General features: G+C 46.1%; 1 protein-coding gene across 3 annotated transcripts in view; it reads right to left on the bottom strand.

Annotated features, from left to right (window-relative positions):
- Positions 1 to 17535, bottom strand: part of PORCN (porcupine O-acyltransferase) — a 425271-nt gene that overhangs the window by 137152 nt on the left and 270584 nt on the right. For all 3 annotated transcript variants that reach the window (XM_069647550.1, XM_069647549.1, XM_069647551.1), the window contains one exon: positions 6153 to 6278. In XM_069647550.1, the coding sequence (XP_069503651.1) occupies positions 6153 to 6278 (126 nt within the window). The remainder of the gene's footprint in view (positions 1 to 6152; positions 6279 to 17535) is intronic.

The following is a 17535-nucleotide window of genomic DNA, read 5'->3' as shown; positions in this document are numbered from 1 at the left end:
GAGGGTTTTACCGGGCAAACCAACAGTCCAGGAGTTGCAGCAGGCGTCTCTTCCAAGTTCTTCAGATTCCTTTGTCCAGTGGTCGACTTCCAAGCCAAAAAGTCTTGTCTTTTATGCAGGTTTCTCCCATTCATTCCAGCCTAGCTGTATATCACGCAGCAGGGTGGCTGTCCTTTCCGGACAGCCAGCCGTCCTATCACCTTTGGGTGTATTCCTGTAACCAAGGGGATTAAGCACAGCGAGTTTTGGGCACCTCCCTCACTTCCTGCCCCTGCCAGACATACTCGAGCCAGAGGCAGCTTTCACTTGTGAATCCTGCCAAAGACAAAAACGAACAAAGGGACCAAACCTGGTTCGGCGCGCAGAGCAAATCTCAAGGAGGACCATTCCAGCAAGAAATGGTGAAAAAAGAAGACCTGGGCCATTTCGAAAAAAAATGGGCACCCATGGGTGCTTTACTGCAGCTGTGAACGCAGCCTGCAGTAAAAACCCGCAATGGTAGTTAAAAGTAAACCACTACCACCAGCTATTAATTGTAGAAAGGGTAACACAAAAACGTTACATGAGAAACTAGACAAAGGGGATACAAATTAACCACTCCAGCACCCTATGGTAAGATAGTGTGCTGGGTCTAGAAAGTTACAAATGGTAAGTAAAGTCAATTTCACTTTAATGCTCTGGGAAACAGTTTATTCAAGAAGGCGTTTAAACCTTTCGGTATTCTAAGAGACTTTCCTGTGCCGCTGCACTGAAGGTGCTGGGTGTCGATGCAAAGATGATGCCTATGGAGTTTGCCAGACTCCAAAACCAAAAAAACACTGTTAAATAACAGAACATTACGAGAGAGTGGGAAAAAGGTCTCACTCTCTGTGTTGAAAATGAAAAAAAGTCCTAGAGTCCAGCAAAAGGGCTGGGGGTCTAAGGTTGCGAGGAATTAGCACATTTCTAAGAATTCTCCCTAACATGCTGTAACAGTGGCTTTTTGGTTCCTCTTGCAGACAGAGTTGATAGGTTTTGAAAGGGTTTACTCAAGCATGCCAACCCATCTTTGTACTGCTACTCATGATCTGTAAAGTTATGCCAAAAAAGTGTTATTACCATAATTATCTTCAAGATAAGGTAACTAAACAAATTGCACAAATAAAAAAAAATGGACTAGAAATATGGTAAATTCTCAATGCTCCCTTCTCTCTAAGATCATACCACAGACCTTGAACTATTTCCAGGATGGGTTCTAAGTGACATGAATACATTTGAAGCCTTGATCTGGGAGTCTGTTCTACACTGCCTACCTAAGTGTGTCCCACTACCAGCAATTCAATACGAGTTGGGACCACAATCTAATGAAAGCATGGTGAAACGGCGAAGACTGTCCCTGTGTAGGAAACTCTATATGAGTCTGATTAAATCTTTATATTTGCTATTGGGGAAGGGGATACAGGAAGGACTGCCTCAGGCAGGCTTTGTATTAACGTTCCAAGAAGAGTGCATCTTTCCCTAACAAAATTGGGGTCAGTGTTAGAAACCCTGCTCCAACACCCAATAAAGCTGAAAAGACTTAAACATAACGATTGGGTTGGAACCGTTGATGCAGTGCTAAGCTCAAAATCATACTTACAGATTATTTCCCATAAAAAGAAAAAATAATGGGTTGCCCAGAACCATATTCAATAAGATTTCCCGATAGGACCACCCGTCAAAACGTCATGCGGGTGAGACTCAATGTCCTCCCGACAAGAGAGATCCTGTCGGTAAGAGGTGAGACAGGTAGGGAAATGGGTGATTTGCCGTTTTTGTAAGCTGTGCGAGTCTAGGGAAACGTTACTGCATTTGCTGACAGAATGTGAATCCCTGAAGAGTCGGCATATTCATTATTTTAAAATGTTTGTATTGAACCCAGAACAAGTTTATGCTGAAAAACTGTGGTGGGATATGATGCATAGCAAATCAGTTACATTAAAATTGGCAGTATTGCAATTTTTATCTGAGGTGTACAACCTTTTTTAGTATAAGGAAGGTATATCTGTATTTGTATGTTCTATATCTATGTTCATAATGCCTTTTCTGTAAATGCACCAGATATTACTTTCTATCTTTGCAACTGATTTAAAATTTTCTATTGCTTCTTAGCGTTTTATCGATACTGCTTTAGAATTTTGCATCAACTTCAAAATGTTTAAATATATGTATTTTAGGTAATCGATTTGGTAATTTGCACCAAATGTAATGTTTTGTTCTGATTTATTTTTACTATATCTCTTCATTAATATCATTCTCTCTTTCCTTCTTGTTTCTTACTTGTGGAAAATTGTGTAAAGGTTATTTATTAACCAAAACAAACTAATTAAATAACAGTACAGTAAAACCTAAGAGGTAAAAACAGTAACTTGCAGTAAGAAAAAACAGCCCCTCACGATACTTAAATGGTCACCACAGGCCAGCAGTGTTCATCCAGGACTTTTACTCCAGAATCAAAGTGCATAAAGAAAGTGTTTATCCCCAGTAAAATGAATGTCCACCTAAATGCAAAGTTACTATAAAATAAATAAAACAAAAACAGATGCTGGGCGACCTGTTTGGGGCAGGTCAGTGGGTTGTAAATGAAATGCGGTTCCTCAAAGAACTTGTCAAGTATGTTCATGCTTTCACTTTCCTAGATTATGCTCACACCTTCATGCAGAAAAATAAACCAATGGTTGCAGGTTTTTGCAGGGGGGGGGGGGGAGAGGAGGGGTGAGAGAATGGGGGGAAGAGGGAGGGGGGAAGAGGGTTGAGGGAGAGGGGGAGGGATTGGATTGTAACATTCTGGTAAACAGAGGTCAGACCCAGAACTAAAAGGAATCTTTCAAACTGTTGCATGTTGTGAAACACAGGAAGACCAGAAACCAGCATGATTCTGACATGGAAATCAGGTGGAATACTACAATCTGGGAATCAATTGAAAACCCAGAGACCGTGATGCACGCGCGCGAGAGAGGAGAGTTGAAGAACACTTGTGTAAACTGGGAAGCAGAGTAGAATCACAAAGCCCATCAAGGCAGAAGGTACCTGCGAGTGAAAAGTCTTTATGGTGAATAAAGACCAATTGAAATACTGACAATATTTTACTTAATAAATAATTCAACTTTAAATTTGAATTGCAATGACACAGCCCTCTCCAACCTTCATTCCCCGCAGGTCAAGCCAACTCCAGCACTGCCACCTACCTTCTCGGACATCCGACCCATGAAGCGTGAGTCAGTTGAGGCTTTCCCTGCTACTTTCTCTCCTCCTGCACCTTGGGCTGACTCATACCCCGACACACCCCTCTCTAACCTTCATCTCTATCTCCAACACTCTGGATGTCCTTGCCCCTGTCAAATTCAAGGGCAACTTTTGGTACGATTCCAACCACGCTGCTCTCAAACTCAAGTGTAGGGTGGCGGGTAGGTCATTGGGCGCACCCTCTGACAAACTGGCCTGCCGCCTGCTCCAAAGGCAGTACAGACTATCTGTCCTCTCTAAGAAGAGAGCCTACATCCAAGCCCGCATCTCTGCAGCATCTAACAACTCGACCAAGCTTTTCAAAATGTGCAAGGAGCTGGCTAATCCTGCTGCAGTCCCTACCTCTCCTGTACCCTCCCAGACCCTCTGCACGGCCTTGGCCTCTCATTTCACTGCTAAAACTCAGGACATCCTGTCCATCCTCCTTTCCTCTACCTCCCATTCCTCCTCCTCTACCACTCCTGGCCAGTCTGAGGCAGTCTCACCACTGATGATGTTTCTAGACAAGTCTAATCTATGAAAGTCTCAAAGCAGGTTCTCCCCTGCTCATCCAGAACCATCAAGAACCACATTGAAACACTCGCTCCAGCCTTGTCTGATTTCTGCAATCATTCCTTTCCCACTGGAACTTTTCCTCACCCCCCTTAAGCACTCCTTTGTGCACCCCCTTCTAGAGAAGCACTCGGCTGATTCTTCCTCTCCGGTTATCGCCCGATCTCCATCACTCCTTTCCTGGGCAAACTCTTCGAAAGCTGACCATCTCCCAGCTTAATCTACAAGCTAAAGCTGCTGGGTGCCTCCATGACCACCAGTCTGGCTTCAGAGCTGCCAGAAACACGGAAACTGATCCCCTGAACACCCGTGAAGACTTATTCTCCCTTCTGTCCTCATTCTCCTTGATCTATCCTCTGCTTTTGACATGGTCAACCAGGCTATCATGTTCAATCGCCTATAACAACCTTGGTATTACTAATCAGGCCCTGGACTGGTTAGCCGCCTGGTTAACTGGGGTCTTTACTCTCTTCCATGTCTTTCTCCATTTGTGGTGTTCCACAAGAGTCTAACCCGGCACCTCTTGTCCACCGCATTTGGCTACTTTCTGCCCCAATTTTCAATGTTATGCGGATGACACTCGGCTCTCTTTCAGGCTCCCCTCAGCCACCTCTGCTTCTCTCATACCAGACTGTCTGACCGCAATTCAGAAAGGGTGTGCCGCCAATGATCTCTGCCTTAAAGCCAGTAAGACTGATCCTCCTCATTGGGACACCCGCTCCCTCCTTTCCTCTCTCTGGCCGCCCACTCTGGGCCCTCTTCCTGCGAGGTTAAGAACATTGGTATCTTCTTCGACTCCACCGTCTCCTTCTCTCCTCACATCTCCAATGTCTCCAAGAAGTCAAACTACCAGCTGCACCTCTTCAAAGTTATTCTTCCTTTTCTAACTTTACCCAGAATCTCATTGTCTCCAGAGCTCTGGTCCTCTATAGGCTATAATGCAACAGCCTCTTTCTAAAGCCTTTCTGCCTGCCTCTACTCTTCGACCTTTACTACTCATCCAAAATAGGACTGCAAGACTTGTTCTTGGCCTCAAGCCCTGGGATCGTATCCCTCCAGCTCTGAAATCTGTTCACTGGCTCTCTGTGGCTGCAAGCATCAGGTTCAAGACCATCTGTGTTGTCCACAAGGCTTTCTGGGCCCTGGGCCACTCTACTTCCAACTTTCTCTTCCAAAACATGTTCCTTCTCGAGCTCTCTGCTCATCCACCTCCAACTCTGAGGGTCAGACGCTTCTCCAAGCAGAGAGTTCAGAGCAGATCTATCTCCTCGGCTGGGGCTTCCCCCTGGAACAGCCTCATTGCCGCTCTCAAACTTAAGCAGAACCACCTCCGGTTCGAGAAGCTACACAAGACCTTCCTTTTCACTTCCGCTTTCAGTCTTCCTCTCCCCTGCTGATGCACCAGACTACCCCGCGCACTGGTCATCTGGTCACCCTCACCTCCTGCATGTCCAGTTGCCCTTGCACTGCCTCTGGGCTCCCCAGCACTTAATGGTCTGTATCTGCAACCCTACAGTCCCTTCTCTCTGCACTTATGAGCCAACCGCTGGCTGCACTTGTGAGTTAACCGCACTCCCCCCCCCCCCCCTCCAAACCCGCCTTACTCTCCCCCTGGCACTTCTCTTCCCCGCACTTGCACGATCTGAATAACACAAAGCCTAGGAATATAGTTATATTGTCCTCCCTTGGTTTCCCTCTCCTTGCCTTGTCGCGCCTAGAAACACTTGTGTACAGGCATGCTATAAATGCCACATCATAATTTCATTGTATTCTTTGGGACACCCAGCATCCGTTTGTTCACCAAGTAATTGTGCCTTATTATTTTACTATTGTATGTGTGCATCTACTCATAACACTGTCCACCTTGGGCTCATCCTCACCTTGGAACCTTGGAAGAGGCGTGAACAGAGATGCTGGCTTTTATACTAGTCATGCATTTTTTAAAACTTATTTATTATTTTTTTTTTTTAGGTAATTGCAGAAGTCACTTTTGTCCCCTACGTTTGGAGCATCAATAAAAAGATATCTGCATATAATATTGGCCTGCTCATCTTTCCTAAAAGCAGAGATTTCTGGTAGCGACCCTCAGGAAACAGTACGATCTAGTTGAACTAGTACACTCAGAGGCCTCTCCAAAGGAAAGATGGCACGCAATAAGCAAATTCGCCCATCCCAGCTATTCTTTGGGTAAGCAGCTACCATCGCAACAATTTTTCAGCCGCTGCCCCTTATGGGAACAGCTCACATTTAGGCAACTGCAGGAGGAGAATTATGCTTGTAGAACCACAGTAATAACATTTCATTTTAAATGATTATGGAAGTAGCTAAGTGCTCACCATTTCAGGTTCTCCTTTTCCTCAGTGAAGCCGGCCCCTGCCAGTGTGGCCGTCACCTCTGACAGGAACCCCACGAAGTAGTTGCTGAAGTGAAAGGAGAGGGCACTCTCATACGCCCGAAGCCACCTAATGAAAAAAGAAAAAAGAATCAGAACACACTCTCGGATAGTCAGCAAGGCACCTGCAGGAGCAGGAGGAACAGCAGAAGCACTGCAAGTAGACCCTGCAGGGATCAGGAGCATGCCGAGATAGGATCAGTGAACAGGGGGTGGCGGAATACATGGAAGAGTGCAGGCAATCCTAGTAACACTCTTCGCAATATTATTTGACTTGGCATGCTGCCTGCACATCAAAGCGTGGATCTAAAATGCCAGTGTACACAGCCAGCCTGGCACAGTACTGCCCCCTGAAAAACCTGTACAACCCCTAGCATAAGGCATACAAGCACCACATCATTCTTGTGCATGCTCTTCACACATACAGGGACAACACCATTCTTGGAAAAGCAAGCGTCTGCGGTGCCTACTGCAGGGAAAGGTAGAGCACATGTACTATACAACGAGAAGGATTGACTAGCTGTCCTGTAAAACACATCTAAATGTTCACCTTCAGAGGCTGGCACACCATCCTCCATGGAATGGAGGGGCACCATACAGTACCCATACGAACATGCCATACAAAAAGCTTAAAAGAACTAGTGACAAACTAGTGGCATTTTGGCAACAAAAAGAACGTATACGACGGTAAACATATTGAATTCCTATAAAATCGCAGAAGTTCAATGTAGGATTTATGTAAGATCTTATAAGATTCTGATAAGATCCTTCAATTAGAAATTGTTGCATGGGAGGTCAGAAAGTAGACATCTGCTCTGTAAATCCTGGATGTACAGAAGCACGTACAAGCCATTCACAGTAACATGAAAGACTCAGCAAAGGCACTGCAACAGCAACGTAAACTTACATTTTCTTTAGATTGCATTTTTTCTCTTCAAAAAGCTAGATTTCCTGGGACCAGCCTGCACCACCACTTCACGGCAAGGGGAGCAACTCTAAAACATCATTAATAAAGCAGAAACCACACTGTCTAGGAGAAGTAGAAATGGCATGCGCATCCGGGGAAGGGCGCTCAGTTAATCAGGTGGCTGGAACAGCGGGCAAGATTATACAATCACTGCCTGCTGTCCCAGCCACCCAAGGCCCTTCCTCGGGTGGTGTTTTTCGTCCCCCACCTCCACCCAGAGCCAGGGAGCATCTACGCTCTTCCCTTCGGTCTCCTTCCCTTTGCTTGCACGCCTCCACGCATCGCCGCACATAGTCAAGCGAGAGCCGAGATCTAGCGAGGCCACGCCTCCACATACCTCCTTTTCTTGAGCAGTCTGGTACTACTCCATCACAAAGTCCTGGTACCTTGTGGGTCTTCTCCTCGCACGTTTTTGGGCGAGTCTTAGAGGATGACGTTTGGAAGATGTCTCAGTCCGTTCCTCTCTACCCTTAGCCTGTGATGTGATGACTTCTTTATTTCACCCATCTCTTTCTCCGTGTGTGCACTCTCTGGAATATTTCTCTTCCTGGCATTCTCCTCTCTCGATCTCCTGTTCTTTGAGTGTTTTTGGATCTTCCGGAATGGGTTGCCTCACAAGTGAATCTGCCAAATCAAGAGCCCTCTTCCCAAACACTGCAACTCATTCAAGATTCCACTTTCTTTGTGTGTGGAAAGCTTCCATTGGCTGGCTGTACTTGGACCCTGTCATTCGATTCTTGTAAGGCAACTTTATTTTTACAAGGTCTCCGTCATGGACTAGGGTGGATGCGGCCCTTCTTCCTCAACTGGAACGGTGATACATTAGTGACTGCGTTCAGGGTCAATCAATGAGCTGCTACCACATCCTTGGTGGTAGTATGAGGGTCCATCCCAGAGGCTGCTACCAGTTGTAAAACTCCTTTGTTTAATCTATTGGTCCTTTCAACAGGCCCATTTGCTTGCGGGTGATAGAGGCTAGCTTTGATCCGCTTGATATTGTGGGTACGCAGAAACACTTCAATTTCTTTAGATACTAACTGAACGCCATGGTCTGTGACCGGCCCTTTGGGCAGGCCTGTCCTCTGAAAAATGGTGGGAAGTACCTCAATGACTGGTTGCTGTTATGTTGGGCACAAATTCCACCTCAACCCATTTAGATAGCTAATCCACTAAAACTACACCATACTTGTGGTCAGTTGACATTCTGCTATGACCAGGCCCAATTTGCACCATAATCCCTCAGGAGATTCAGTTAAAATGAAACAGGCTTGTTGAGTCTTTAGTCTCTTATCGCTATTCATGCACTCGCAGCATCCTTCCACCATTGTCCTTATATCTTGATTCATGCACAGCCACCAGTACTACTCCTGCACCCTGCGTCTGGTCATATTGCCGCTCAAGTGGCCTGCATGCACTCGACACGGTATTACTTTCCGCATTCCTACGGGGGGGGGTATGACTTGATCCCCTCCCATTAGTAGTCCATTGGCTGATACAAGTCTTCACACACTGCCAGTAAGGCCTCAACCCCCCTGGAATGGTCCTTTCACTGGGCCAACTATCGAGCCCATTCAACAACTCTTCCCAGGGTGGCGTCTTTGGCAAAGTCCTCCCCCCGATGGTTCTGACTCATCTCTAGGAATTCCCAGATTCTTAGGTCAATCACCAATGCCACTATGCATTCATCCTGAAGGAAATCAGTGGCTGGTTTTGTGTGCTCCATGAGACGCAGCATGCAGTCTGCTTGCGTGTTCTTCTACCCTGCTATGTGTTGAATTTTGTATGTGTACTTCTGTAGCTTGGCCGCCATCCTTGCCAGGCGCGGAGTAGGTCTTTGAGCCCCCCTGGGCTCAACATGTGGATCAGAAGTTCATGGTCGGTAACCAATTGGAACGTCGTGCCCCACACGTACAACCCGAAATACTCGCCCAAGCACGCATTTCCTTTTCCACCGTAGAGTAGTTAATTTCAGCGTTCGAGAGGGCCTTTAACACAAATGCGACCACACGTTCAATGTCGCCTTTCTTTTTGTGTCAACGTGGCTCCTATTCCATAGGCATTGGCATCGTTAGTTATGTAGGTATCCCACTTTGGGTTGAATGGCTTAAGACAGCGCGTTCACGATTCTTTTGACTTCATCAACCGCTGCCCTTTGTTCTAGACACCAGTCGTAATATGCACCTTTTTTCAGCAACCCTCAGAGCGGAGCCATAGTCTTGGAAAACGGAGGCACGAACTTAGCATAGTAATCTGTGAGTTCAAGGAAAGAGAGCAGTTCATCTTTTGATTTTGGTGCAGGGGCCTCAACTTTGGCTTGCAGAAGATTCTTTTTGGGACTGACTCCGTCTCTCAAGGTTGCATACCCAAGTTATTCCACTTCCTTTACTTCGATGATGCATTTCTCAAATCTGAGGCATGCTCCTACTTCTTGAAGTTTCTCCAATGCTTTCTTCAGGATTTTATTGTGTGTTTCAGCATCACTGGCATAGAGGAAGATGTCATCCTGGAAGTACGACAAGTTTCCTACATTTCGCAAAAAAAGAATCCATCATCCTTTGAAAAGCTGATGCAGCCGACAATTCAAACGGCATCCAGGTGTACTGGTTGCAGCAGAGGACAATACAAACGACATCCAGGTGTACTGTTAGGTGCTCAAAGGTGTGATGAATGCAGTTAGTCGGGACTCTCTATGGAGGCTTATCTGATATGCATCAGGTAGGTCCAGTTTAGCGAAATATTTGGCTTTCATCATACAGATCAGTTTGTTGATACTGGGCAGCGGGTAACTGTCAGTTATTACCTCCAGGTTTAAGCTGCGCAGGTCTATGCACACGGATATCGGTGGAGTGTTGTTTCTTAATCAGTACCACTGGGCTCAACCATTTAGAGCATTCTACCGTCTCAATGGATCCTTCTCTGACCATCTTCTTCAAATGCGTTTCCAACACCTCTCTTGAGTTTGGCGATACTGGCCTCACTTTATGCTTGACCAGAACAGCATTTTGCTTCAGCCCGATTTTGTGAATATCTTTATTTTCCATGGGGCTTCTGAGAACAGCACTGGAAACAGATCCTTCAGCGCCAACGCTGCTCGAGTTGCGATTGATGGTACTTGATCAACAGTGCTGCGATCTAGCTCAATATTCAGATTGTGAAGGTCATTCCACCACAAAACTGCCAGGCATTCCTCAAAGAATTAAACTCTGGTTGTTATCGGTATGCCCTTGAATTGAATAGTTGCATTGATGTACCCAAACAGGTCTACTAATGCTCCTCCGAACACTGTGGGTCTAGGTTTGGTTCTTTTGACTTCGACTTCTTGCCTGCCAGCCATGTCTTTGAAGGGCTGAATGGGCAGAATGGTGAGATCGGAGCCATCCATTCTTATGACAGTGTGGTTTCTCTTCTTCCCTTTGAACCGCTCACGGTTACAACCGTGGGTCAATCACCATCACCTTCTTCATCACGGCTCACGTACCCGTCGCTTTAAATGAAGGTGATCTTTGTTTCTTTCCACTTGCAGGCTATGGCAATGTGCCCAAACCTTCTGCAATTTGTGCATTCTTTATTTCTCACTGGGAATTCTCTGTCATTCGCTAAATGCTGTGTGCTGGCACATCTGTGACTTCATGGGTTCTCTCCTCTTCCCCCGCTTTGACATAGACAGCGTCTCGCCTGGGCCTGTGATGTTGCTTTTCCACTGCACTGTGTTCACATCTGCAGCAAGCGACGTTCCCACAATTTCCTTCCGCATGCTCGAGGTCTCTTCTCCCCCCCCGGTGATTTAAACAGCTTTGTCTAATGTTAGTTTTTTCTCAAGGATGTACTTGTCTTCACTTCGTGTGCACCACCAGGATATCGCAGACCATATTCGCAGCATTGTCGCCGAAATTGCATAATGCCACCATTTCTCTCATGTGGGTGGTGTAATCGTCAACCAGCTCTGCACCATCCTGCTTTCTTGTGTAGAATTTCAGCCAGTGCAACACAATGTTCTCCTTGCTAGAAAACCTCTTTACTATTCAGCGCACAGCTTCTTTGAAGGCATTGTCATCATCCCCACTACCGGCCTCTGGCTTGAGGCCAGCAAATGGCTTGCCCCCAGCTCAGTCTCCGTTACAAGTGCTGGGGGGTTTCAGTGCGGTCCAGCAAGGAGTAGGCCTTTAGCATGGGAGGAGCACCGGGGAGCATCCGCTCTTCCACTCTGTCTTTCTTCCCCATCGTTGCACGCTGTCTCGCGAGATCTCGGGAGGGTCGAGATCTCACGAGGCCACACCTGCACACCAGTTTTTAGAAAAACAAAATGTTAATTTAACTAAATTAATCCAGCGAAGGTAAAGCAGCATCTACAGGTAAGAACTTCAACAATTCAAATCCAAAACCACATAAAACAGATGGACATTGCCTAGCCTAGTTTTACCAGGATCACAGCAGGTAACCAAATTGCTTCTTTCCTCACCCCCCCGGCACCCCCCCAATGACTTGTGATAACTCATCACACACACACACACACACACACACACACACTTGGCCTCTGTTAGGGAAGAATACAATTGTGAGGGTTCTGTAGATTGACGTTTATAAAAGGCCCTACAGCCCACCCCCTCCCCTTTGGTTTTTAGCTGGACATTTTTGTGGTCAGCATGACTTCTGCCTTCGCAACCCTTTTTGTACATGATCCTATGGTAGCCCAACTGGCTCCAAGGACAAGGGTGCATTGGGGTTAGGGAGTAGGCGGCCGCTGTACTTTAGTTTTGGTTTCACAATGCGTGCAAACCGATTTACCACATTATTTGCCTACTGCCTACCTTCTTGGTAGCCACTGGGGCACAAATGTATTTTTCCAAGTCCAGCTGTTTTCCATTTTGTTCTAGAGGCTTTGCCCACCCCTTGCCCGCTGAGCCCCCACCTCCCCGGAGTTTCACCAAGACACTTGAATTGTTAGCTACTAACACAACTTCGTTTTCAATACTGAATCCGTTAAGATCCTGCCCCTGGAGTTACAGTGCGCCATGCCTTGCTACATGCCCTTTCCTTCTTTGGAGTTTAATATGCATTATGGGTCTGGGTAGTGTGAGACTCGTGTAAACTTAACTTTTGTAGCCCGGCTGGCTTCGTTCGACATTGTGGACCTAGTTTCCTCTCTTGGAGCAATACAACTGACCAGTGTGCAGATTTCTTGAGTACATGTAGAAGGAAAACTGACTAATTTCTGCATGTTATCTAGGCTTCCGAATTGGATTGTAGCAAATATGTTTTAATCATCTAAGGTTCCCTTCTCTGCCCGTCCCTGAAAGTCTACATGCATAATGTCTGCCACCAGGTTTGGGTCGAACATTTTAGGGTCAAGAGTGGGTAAAGCAAACCATTTTCTATGGTTGTAGCTACTGCAGTGTTCGAAATTTAGGGGACGTGAGAGCCATTTAGTTCCTGCTTCTAGCATAGAAGAGACTGGTTTGTTTGAAACCAACAGCCACCAGGAGCTACATTTGGCTCCTAGGGCCAACTGGTGCCTTCCAAGCATGTTAGGTAGGAATTAGTGCAGTCCAAATGGTGTGGGGACTACACAAGACAATCTCCTTGGTATTATAACCACCTTTTAATATAGGCATGTAATACACAAGTTGGTAGTGTGACTGAGCAGCCAGGGTATCTTAAGAGGATTAGTGTGAGCTGTGCAATGAAACCAGTAAATACAGGTATACAAGTAAACACTAAAAAGTTATAATAAATTAATTATTTATACACAAAGATATTTAAAGCATTCTTTAAAAAGCAGTAATTAGCTTTAACATTAATTCCAAGTCAGGATTCAATGAAAAAAGTGAACAATAAAGCAAGTAATTCATGCATACGTTACACATTTTTCAGCTCCCATAGGGGACGTCATTTGAGGTCAGTATAACATTTATATAGTATCACTTTGCAATATTGAGTTTCTCAGGAAGGAAAGGTTAGGGTTTGATCAGAACAGACTGATAGGTTATAAGAACAGTTAGATTCTCCCAAAGGGATGCAGGCAATTATCCAAGCAATAAAGTGTTCAACATTAAAGACATGTAAGAGAACAAGCACTGCCAAAGCCAATAGGTTCAGAAGGGGGGGCTTTAGGGAGGCAGAACAGCCAAAGTCAATGTACAAAGTGAAAGTCCGGATGCTCTTCTTAAAAAAATGTGCTTAAACAGTCAATGTTCAAAAGAGAAATCACAGCAACTCACAAGGAGTCACCTTTTAGAAAGCATCAGCTGTAAGGACAATGCAGGTAAGTTGAGGTCAACTTGGTGTTGGGTTAAAACGCACTCCCCAAGGTAGGAAGCACCCCAAATGGCAAAAGGATAAAATACCCCAAGCCCCACAGTACCTTGAAAATGAATAAAGTGTTCCAGCTCATTGCCTTCACTATGCAATGCAGCAGACCGTTGTTCGTGGTGATGAAAGGGAGGACAACTGGCGGGCTCCTGCGGAAGCACTCGGAGGGACTCGGCAGCAATAGATTACCGTCGATTCAGTGGCTCTGTGGTTTTGGCGCCTTTTCCTCAGCAGGGGTTGCGCCAAAATAGAGTTTGTCTCGAGGCTAGATTGTCCCACCAGCCTAAGGGAAGAAGTCGTCCTTTGCAGAACTTCCCCGTCAATTCGAAAACGGGGTCATCACAGCTGCAGGGCTTCACTGGGCACTTTGCGGTCCAGGAGGGTGCGGCTGGCATCTTCTCTCATCCTCTGCTCTGAATTCTGTCCTCCAGTGGTCGACTCTGCTCTTAGTACCAAAAACCTCACTTTTTATGCAAGTTCCCATTCATTCACAGCCCTAGGCTGTCAATCACACATCAGGGTCGCTGTCCATTCAGGACAGCTAGCCAGCCAATAGGAACTGGTTTCACTAAGGCACATCTAGAGAAAGGACAGGGAAGTTTCTGGATCCTCCCTCACTTCCTGCCTTTTCAGACACACTGGAGCCTGGGCGGGCTTCAGGGCTGAAGCCCACCAAAGGCAAACTACACAAAGGGCTCAAACCTGATACAAACAACAGAGTAAAAGCCTAGAAGAAACTAACAAGAAATGGTGAAAAAAAAAAAATGAAAAAAAGGGCCATTTTGGGAAAATGGTCACCGTTGTGCGCAGCACTGCAGCTGGGGTATCAGCCTGCAGATACATGTCACTAGCTAGTAATCATGAACAACTGCCACCAGCCTTCCAAGTGAGTTAGTGTAACAAAATGTTACATGAGGAATGGGTTAAAGGAATTACTAGGCAACCTCCTCACTCTCCCCACCACCACCACCACCACCACCACCACTTCTGGACCCATAAACCTAAATTAAGTAAGACAGGGGTCATCTCACTATTCTTGGGAACAGTAGTTCACCCAAGAAAATGTAGTTAAACATTAGGAGAAGTCCAAGGGACATCTCAGTGACACTTCACAAAAGGTGCTGTGTGTCACAATGCAAAAGCAGATGGCTATGGAGTTTACCAGACTCCATAAAGCAATAAGGAACATAGAAAATCATAATCAGAAAAAAGCATGAGTGAGAAAAAGGTTACACTCACTCAGAAGTGACATTTAAAAAGCTCAGAGTCCAGCGAAAGAGCTTGGAGTCTAAAAGGTTAAAGGGAATTGGCACAGAAATTAACATTCTCCCTAACAAGTGTAAATGTGACTTTAACTTCGATTATTGGGGAATGTTAATAAAGAAGAATTAAAACACATCTAATGCACATTTGAACACAATGGTTCATACAAAATGGACACAATGTAAAGGAGCATCTCTGGTAGTTCCTGGTTCCCCTGCGGTAGCTCCTGCCTACAGGGTGATACCTGACACCCAGAAGCTGGTTTTAGCTCCCGATCACTGAATCTCAATATCTATCCCTGTACTGTAAGAGTGCACAGGGAGGAGATTGACACATGGTGATTGCTATAGACTTTAGTTAGAGAAAGTTAGGTTTTCTCTTTATTTTCCCATTTCCAAAAGGAGTTTTCCTGCCTCAACTAAAACACCAAGGGTTCTGCCAGAATGTCTGTGTAAATCTATTGATTTAACCAACCAGGATGAGAGACCGGGAAGCCCGAAGGAGACGCAGAGTAGGCTGGAAAGAGCAGAGAGTCGTCCGCTCACAGAGTCCACCGTCCTGTGTCAAAAACCCTAGTTCTGTCCCTTACACTTAAAACTCAACTGGAGATAAAGTAGACCTTGGCCCAGAAGAATGACTCCCTTCTTCTGGACAGGAGATAAAAGTTCACTTCCAGGTTATGCTTCTTCTTAGGGGAATGGCTCCCTTCCCCAGGTCAAAACTGCTCAACACAAAAAGCCAAGTTCAATCACTTCTCATTGGCAGACACACTGCCCATCTCTGAACACTTGGTATCAGAAAGTCTTTATAAAACGTTGGTTACCATGATAAGGACTCCCTTCTTCTGCTATCTGGAATTTAGAGTACACCACCACCAAGGGGGAACCACTCCCTTCCCCTAGCCTCTCTTGCACTTAGTTTCACAACTTCACCATACCAGGTGTAATAGCTCCCTTTCCCTGGTTTTCCTTTCACTTGCTTCTGGGCCAACTTGGTTCACTCTCATGCCAAGCTAGGCCATTGGAAGGCAATGTCTCGGGAGGATAATTAACAGTCAACGTGCTCGCCTTGGAAACAAGACGCAGTGCAACACAGGTTCGATCCACGGGTCCGGGCTTAAAACCTCTGGGTATTAAGCGTGTTATAAATAACCAATTACAAGTCTCCCTGATTTTGCATGCGGGTCCCAGGCTCCTATTTCTCTGCTTCCAATGATGGGCAGACTTGGTTTACTTGCCTGTCAAGTACTGCCACAAGTAAGAATATGGATGACTTCCTTGGTTCTCTTTGTTTAGGTGGGGATTTTCAGGCTACCCCTCAATTATAAAATATCTTCTTTTTGAATGCTCATGGATATTGTCTGTGGGAGGTGGTGGGGGTGGTCTAATGTTTCCACAGATTTGTATGTTTTCCTTCTTGGTACCCCTCTGCAGTTGCCAAGACCCTCTTCTATCCCCACCAGTCAGCCAGTTCACTCCCGTACCTTCTGGGTTATTCTGTTCAGGCTCTGGCAAGTCTCAGGAGCGTTTTCCTTCCTCAGGTCCCTCGTGGCTTTTAAGAGCTTCCCCTTCACTATGGCGTCTCTGTGGCTAGTGGGTTTTCACAGCAAACAGCTCCCTGCAGTACGCCTACCCATTCCAGACCACATGGTCCATGGATATTGTCTGTGGGAGGTGGTGGGGGTGGTCTAATGTTTCCACAGATTTGTATGTTTTCCTTCTTGGTACCCCTCTGCAGTTGCCAAGACCCTCTTCTGTCCCCACCAGTCAGCCAGTTCACTCCCGTACCTTCTGGGTTATTCTGCTCAGGCTCTGGCAAGTCTCAGGAGCGTTTTCCTTCCTCCTTGCTCAGGTCCCTCGTGGCTTTTAAGAGCTTCCCCTTCACTATGGGGTCTCTGTGGCTAGTGGGTTTTCACAGCAAACAGCTCCCTGCAGTACGCCTACCCATTCCAGACCACATGGTCCACCTCTCCGGGATACTGCCTCACCAGTTGGTTGCAGGGTCTTCAGACGTCGGACCCCACAGAGACGTGTCTTCCTGCTTGACAACATTCCGTCTGCAGGCACTTGCTTGAATTTCCCACGCCCAACCTTTCCTTTGCTCTCTGTTCCTCCTGAGACAGCTTGACCAGGTATTAAGTCCTTCTTCCCTTTTTATATTGGTTGTTGAAACAATTGGACATGAATGACTAGAATGTTCATTTGAGTTTCGCAGAGCATTCTTCACTACTCAGCGCCTCTTCCTCGTCTCAGCCTTTCCCACACAAGTCTCCACAGGGTAGACCCAGCTCTTCCTCACATCAATGGATGTCAAACTGACTGCTTTACACATATACTTGGGTTGGTTGAATATAGTATTGGGGTATACATGGTAGAGGGGGCCAAGTGGTGTTGGGTTGGATTGCATGTTACTTCTTACCTAGGTACTTATTTAAAATTTTATAGATATTACGTGTGTGACCTTTGTGACAAATCATTAGATGTCGTCACTACTCCCCAGGGGAGAACCCCTTCCCATGAGGCCAGGGAGGTGAGGCTGCTACCCAATAGTCCTCCTAGGGTTGGTATGAGAGAGAATTGCATCGGGTGAGAATCCCCCCGGGGGAGGACGACCATCTAAGGTGTAGCCCTTATAAGAACGTCCCCACCCGCTCTTCTTCCTCTGCTAATCTCTTTGTAGAGAACAGGCTTATTTGTTTTTGTAAAGTAGACTACCCCAAGCTCCTGGAAAGTACTAAGACAAAGAACCAGGAACATGGCTAACCCAAGGACTGGGACGAGGTAGGACA

This window comes from Ambystoma mexicanum, chromosome 2q (assembly GCF_040938575.1).
Source record: "Ambystoma mexicanum isolate Mex_15411 chromosome 2q, UKY_AmexF1_1, whole genome shotgun sequence".
Classification (NCBI taxonomy): Eukaryota; Metazoa; Chordata; class Amphibia; order Caudata; family Ambystomatidae; genus Ambystoma; species Ambystoma mexicanum.
Note: the sequence above shows the minus strand (reverse complement) of the source record. Positions and strands in the feature narration are given on the sequence as shown.